The sequence below is a fragment of the Malus domestica genome, chromosome 04 (assembly GCF_042453785.1).
Source record: "Malus domestica chromosome 04, GDT2T_hap1".
NCBI lineage: Eukaryota > Viridiplantae > Streptophyta > Magnoliopsida > Rosales > Rosaceae > Malus > Malus domestica.
The window spans coordinates 10,916,546-10,923,446 of NC_091664.1; the positions used below are offsets into that span (position 1 = coordinate 10,916,546).

A 6,901-nucleotide genomic window follows, 5' to 3' on the forward strand; every position below is an offset into this window, starting at 1 on the left:
AAACTTTGAAATAAAGCTGTTTTTCAAAGTTTACCAAACACCACAACTCCTACCAGCTTTTTGTCCTCTTTTTTTTTTTTAAGTTGCCAATTAATACACGTGCTATGCTCTCACAATTCTCCATACCAATACCCGAGCAGACTAAACAAGTAGCCTTCATTCTCCGAGTTGAATGTATAAGGGCAAATTAATTGACGGTTGACCCATGTAACCCTTCAGTAAGAAGGTTTGAGAAGAGAAGAATCTGAAACCCTTATCGATATATATGATAAAATTGCCGAAAGGCAATGGTAACGCGGTTAAACACGTTAAGGTAACGATATATAAGCATTGTCGTAAAAGTTAAGGTAAGAGAACCAGAGAATTTTGTCAAGCTATCCCACGTGAAACCAGCTCATAAACCAACCACACATTTGTCAACTAGTATCCCCAACCCAAAAGTATTAAAACTTCCATCTCCCTAAAACATCGTTACAACTCGGCAACTTTCACTTCGGTCCAGCAAATTTGCTCATCATCTTTGCAATAATAGGAGCCACCTTTGGATTTGCTTGATGCTTTGCTAGATTAGCAGGGTTCTTCATTACTGCAAAAACCAATCAAACCAATTACGGTCAGGCACGTAGGAAACTCCATTGCTATCAAATCTCAGTCCCCTGATCCTATAACACGTAGAATCTCTAGCTTCAACCTTAATGCATATGAGAACATCAAGAGCTAGAACCAAACTATAAAATTAAATCCGTTACTTGGACAAATCAGTTAGCAGAAAGATTTTGGGACATTATGAGTAAATAATGAAGTAAGAAGCCGACCAAGCAAATGAAAGACCAGACACTCAATCTAAATACATCAGAAGATATGAATTCACAATGATTCAACAGTAACCAGACGTTCAACATAACATTTTACGAAAATTGGGGTGGGGAACGATGATTTATCTGTATTTCAAAAAGTGATTCTTTCAGTTGCTTGATATATACATCAGAGTCCAAAGTTTTAAGCGACTTTGTGGACAGATTCAATAAGAGTATGGTCATTGTACTTCCATTTGGGTTCCTACTTCAACTCTTATCTTCCTTCTCTCAACTAACCCACTTCCTTCTAGTCTTACTTAACAATCTGTATTAAAAATTCCCAGTACATGTATCCAACACTTTCAAAATAAAAAATAACACAAATATAACCCTAAAATCTCTATTACTTCTGTTTTTCTAAGTAGTGCTAACTAGACAATATCACTGCACATTCTGTAGCATGTAAACCCAAACAATGACATTAGCAAACTACAGAAGGAGAATTTCATGACAATATCGCTACACGTTAGTTTTTTTTTCTAAATTATAATGTCTTGTGGAAACAAGCACATGACATTAGGATAGTGCCATTCACACACTCAATTTTGCCTCCCACACACCCTTGTTAATTTTAGGCCATTGATCATCTTTCTAATCATTCGATCCAACGGGCGAAAATTGAGAGGGGTGTGTGGTTAGCAGTACCAAAACATTATACAAAAAGAAGAATAATGAACAGTCCTCAATTCGTAATGTCATCCAAAAAACCAAAGGGTTTGAGCGTTCAACCATAAATTTTGAACTTTTTAGTGTCTGGTTTATTTTATTTATTATGTTTCAACTCCAAAAATACAAGTTCAATATTTGAATTACAAGTTTCCATGTATTGACATAACCAGTTTAATCACAAGAACTAGGCATTCACTATCAAAAGTCAACAACTTGGTAGAAGGAATTGTTTTCATAAGGAAGAAAATATCGATGCAAAGCAAAAATAAAAAGAACAGAGACAGTACCGTCTTGAAGAGCATCCATGACTTCTGGATCACTAAATGCATTCATCAGTTCAGGGTCCTACACACATTGCAACAAAGACAATTTAAATTTGTAAATTAATTTCTTAAAGCGCACCAAATGTTCAATATAGATAAGAGAAACAATCTGTCTGACAGTACGATAATTCCAATAAAACATCATTACCACCAACAGTCACTGATTTCAGGAACATATTTAATATTAAAATTGAATCATGAACCGACATACTTACATTCAATATTTTGCTAAAATCAACATTTCCAGGCACCCCTCCTGGCGCAGTACCGGGGAAACCTCCAGGTGCACCTCCAGATGCACCTCCTGGAAAGCCGCCACCCATGCCGGCTGGAAACCCTCCAGGCATTCCTCCTGGAAACCCTCCACCCATGCCTGCTGGAAAGCCACCGGGCATACCAGGCATTCCTCCTGGAAATCCTCCACCCATGCCTGCTGGAAAGCCACCAGGCATGCCTCCAGACCTTCTACTAGAAGATGATTGCTCTTGCTTCTTAGCCTTCTCATATGCAGCCTTGAAAAGAATGGACCAAATGAGACAAAAATAAAATAGACAATCTTTTCATTGGAATGGACTTCAAGATCCTTACCTGAGCTTCAGCACGGCGACGTTGTCTCTCACGCTCAATCCTTTTGTCCTCTCTTTCTTTGCGAAGCCTATCATATTTGCGACGGTGTTCCTCAATCCTGTGCACATTTGGTTCAACCTACAATTGGAGTTGCCATTAGGTGAAAAAAGGAAACTCTAAAACACGAACACAGACAATTTTCATTTCGTAGAGTTAACCCACAATAATTGACTTTCAAGAAATTTCATTATTTAATAGTAATACGATACTAATATTATTTCCAAAATGCAGTTAACTAGTAATAAGTTACCAATTCTCTGTTTTATTAGTTCTTCTTAGGCACAGTAAAGTTTGTAAAGTTCGTAAACTGAAAATTAGACAATTTGCAATCTAAGCATATAATTAAATTGCGTCTGCTTAAAACTATTTTTTACTGGTTTTGTTATTTGATATTTTTTTTTCTCTTGTACACGGGTTTGTGAGGAATTTGTGTTGGCAAAGTTACAATTAGCCTGAATGAATTTCTTCTTCTTTTTTTCTTTTTTTGTACTAATTTTCATTTACAGGTTGATAGCTTGTTGGCTGACTTATCTCCCTATTATTTGCTCCTATGAAGAATTAGTTGCATGCTGAAAGCTTTTTGTTTTAACAGATTCTTGTTTTGAGATTTAGTTGAAATCTTTGAGTTTCTTACTGAGTTCGGTTGCTTTGCTTTATTACCTAGTCATCATTTGGGAATTGAGGATTTTGGTCTTTATTGTTTTTAGGAATGGTTTGTTCAAGTTGGGTTTTCATTAAGTTTTGACATATCTTTGTTTGCTATTGCATGTGTAATAATGCTCAATTTTTTTCTATTGTATCTCAGCAGGTTTATGAGAAATTTTTGTTGGCCAAGTTACTTGCGCCCTCCAACAACCAGTAGCAACAGCGCAAGAGTCTTCATAGTCCAGTCAAGTTTCATGTAGTCATATTCTAAAAGATAATGGGAGACTTAGGTTTGTTTTAGGACTGTTTTTCATTACTTTATTGTTTCAAAATGACATTTATTCCCTTTGTGCATGTTTAGTTTATTAAACATGTTACTAATGTAACAAATACTTCTATTGATACATAAAGTGTGATTGTGATGTATTTCATTTTATTCATTTGCTTGGTTCACTAGAATCAAAGTTTTAATTATAGATTAATTATCAGGAAAAATTATGAAAATAATTAAATGAGAAAAAGCATTACAAGAAAAATGAAATCCAATACAGTATGTGACAAAAGCATAGTCATCACGCATTCGAGGAATAAGTGGCACCCAAAGCATCGCATATTTGGTTCAAGCATGGAATTCGATCTGGGAATGTGTGAGGAGTCACATATAGAGCCAATACGTGACGAATGAAAAAAATCATCATGTCAACTATAGGCGACGCTGTATAGTAGTGACGCATGGAAATTCGTCACATATAGGTATATGTGACGAAGTTCAGTGTATATGTGACGAAACCATTCTTCACAAAATCCATGTTTTCTTGCAGTGATCGCCAGCAGTTGATTTGGATACATAGAATAAGATACACAAACAATGAATGATACAGGATAAATAGACACAAACGAATGAGAAGAACAAACTTATCTATGTATGATACAACAACAACAACAACAACAAAGCCTTTTCCCACTAAGTGGGGTCGGCTATATGAATCCTAGAACGCCATTGCGCTCGGTTTTGTGTCATGTCCTCTAAGTCTTTTCTTAGAGTCTCTTCCAAAGTTTTCCTAGGTCTTCCTCTACCCCTTTGGCCCTGAACCTCTGTCCCGTAGTCACATCTTCGAACCGGAGCGTCAGTAGGCCTTCTTTGCACATGTCCAAATCACCGGAACCGATTTTTCTCTCATCTTTCCTTCAATTTCGGCCACTCCTACTTTACCTCGAATATCCTCATTTCCAATCTTATCATTTCTTGTGTGCCCACACATCCCACGAAGCATCCTCGTCTCTGCCACACCCATTTTGTGTACGTGTTGATGCTTCACCGCCCAACATTCTGTGCCATACAACATCGCTGGCCTTATTGCCGTCCTATAAAATTTTCCCTTGAGCTTCAGTGGCCTACGACGGTCACACAACCCGCCGGATGCACTCTTACACTTCATCTATCCAACTTCTATTCTATGGTTGAGATCTCTCTCTAATTCTCCGTTCTCTTGCACGATATATCCTAGGTAGCGAAAACGGTCGCTTTTTGTGATCTTCGCTAGATTGCTCCGATCATTAGTGTGGATAAGTATATAAATGGATATAGATAGGAAAGCAAACACAAGATGTACGTGGTTCACCCAGATTGGCTACGTCCACGGAATAGAGGAGTTCTCATTAATTGTGAAGGGTTTACACAAATACATAGGTTCAAGCTTTCCTTTAGTGAGTATAGATACAGCATAAATAAATGCAACCAAAATAATGCAATTACTGGACAAACCAAAGAGAGTGAGAGACATACCTTCTTAAGTACAGCACCTATTTCTTCATCATAATCAAGCTTTGATGCCAAGTGAAGATCCTTAGCAGCCTCTTCCCAATGACCAAGCATTGCTCGTGCTATCCCACGAGACTTGTAGCCTTTAGCAGAGTCAGGATTGATCTGAGATCAAGATTACATAAAACATAAGTTCACCTTCTCAAAACATCACACCTAGCAAGTAGTTAAAACTGATGCAAACAGAACTATACATGAAGCCACACCCGGCCCAAAGAAACATTTTATTTTTATCTGGTTGTAGTAAGCAGAGTAGCGCACATAACGTTGTTGACTAATCATACTTTAACTAAATACCTCAAGTGAGCAAACTACATATACATCAAGGAATATATACAAACAAATTCTACATGGGCGGAAAACAAATATCATCACTGTATAAAAACAAGCAAGGTATGTGAACAACCTCAAGAGCAGCACTGGCATCCCGGATAGCAGCACTAGGTTTTTTCATTTTGATGTACACACTAGCTGTGAAGTAACAAGTAAACAGAATTCAGAAAAAATAAATAAACCAAGAGGAAGTCAACTCTCAAATTCAAATAAACAAAATAATCCCTACTGAATATAATTATATAAGAACTAGAAACTCAGACCTCTGGTGCCGTACATAATTGCTGAAGTAGGATTGAGCAAAATCGCCTCTGTGAGATGTTCAACTGCTTCCTCCAAGTTACCTGCATTGCACAAAATTCATCAAATCCTCAAACAAGCCCTCAAATCACAACGAACATGCACATTACCATTAGTAATCCACTATACCTTCTGAAATGGCTTCCATAGCTTTAGATTTTGCTGCCTGTGCAGCATCACGGTTCTCATCAGTCACCTCAACCGATGCATCTCCCATCTGCAAAACAATAAAAGCCATGAACATAACAAAAATTATGAAAATACACATACTAACAAGTAAGAAACTAAAACTGAAATTAATTAACAAACAACCTTCTGAGGAGGTTCATCGTCAGGCTCCACGGTGTCACCCTCGAGCTCGACATCAGATTCGATTATCTCATCCTCCTCTTCTTCGACATGAACTTGAGCGGCTTCAGTGTCCGCCATGTCGTCGTCGCTCTCCTCCACGACATAGCCCTTCTGCACTCGGAAATCCCTCAATCAAAACGCATACACACAGAACATAAAACGCAACAATCAAAAAGTAAGAGAGAGAAGAGTACCGATTTGGAATCGCCTTGCTTCTGAGCAGAGGCAGGGAGAGTAGCGCCGAGACTGAAACGAAGAAACGAACTCGATTTCAAAATTTCGTTCCGATTCAACAGCGCAACAAACACCGAATCGGTTTCTGCAAAAGAAAAATCGGATACTAAGAGAAATGGATTGTTACCTCTCGAGGTAGTCGCGGAAGAAGGAGAGCGAAGGATCGGCGAGGACGGAGGGATCGGACTTGCACTGTTCGACGAAATGCTTGAGTTGCTTGAGCTTCGCCTCGTCCATTTGCAAAAGTTTCAGAGAAAGAGAGAGGGGAAGAGAGAGAATAGGGTCTTAGAGAAACTTCTGAGGAGTGAGAGCGGAGCTGTCAAGGTTTTGTTTGCTTCTCTGCGTTACGGTCGGGTATTTTATGTTTAGGGTTTGCAAGGGCTGACTTGTAATAAACTTGGCTTGACTAGGCTCTTCTAATAGCTTCTGTTATTTTATTTTATTTTTATTTGTTTTTTTTTTAAAGAGTACGATATTCATTGAAGACTGAAATACGTACAAACTAAAGATATGGTGCTTACAATGGGTCTCGATAAAAACTTTGTCGGGGTTTTCAACCCGAACAAAGGGAAAAAGAGTGTTCCGCACCAAATTAACTACTAGTAGTATCCTCCAATAATAAATTAGAAATTACATCATGAGGTTTTTCAAGCTAAGAAACTAGGTGATCAACAATAAGACTAAATCGTGCAAGGCGGTGGGCCACCCTATTCATCTCTCGTCGTCCAAAGGTGATTTTC

The 6,901-nt window shown here is 38.1% G+C and overlaps 1 protein-coding gene across 1 annotated transcript; it reads right to left on the reverse strand.

Annotated features, from left to right (window-relative positions):
- Window positions 1–241: 241 nt before the first annotated feature.
- LOC103433079 (FAM10 family protein At4g22670) lies at window positions 242–6,554 on the reverse strand. Its single transcript, XM_008371299.4, has 11 exons — window positions 6,289–6,554; window positions 6,122–6,173; window positions 5,889–6,038; window positions 5,706–5,793; window positions 5,540–5,620; window positions 5,350–5,414; window positions 4,908–5,048; window positions 2,438–2,554; window positions 2,065–2,361; window positions 1,814–1,871; window positions 242–586 (listed from the first exon to the last, which is right to left on the reverse strand). Exons 1-11 carry the CDS (start codon window positions 6,396–6,398, stop codon window positions 489–491), a joined length of 1,257 nt encoding a protein of 418 aa, XP_008369521.3. The 5' UTR covers window positions 6,399–6,554; the 3' UTR covers window positions 242–488.
- Between the last annotated feature and the right edge of the window lie 347 nt (window positions 6,555–6,901).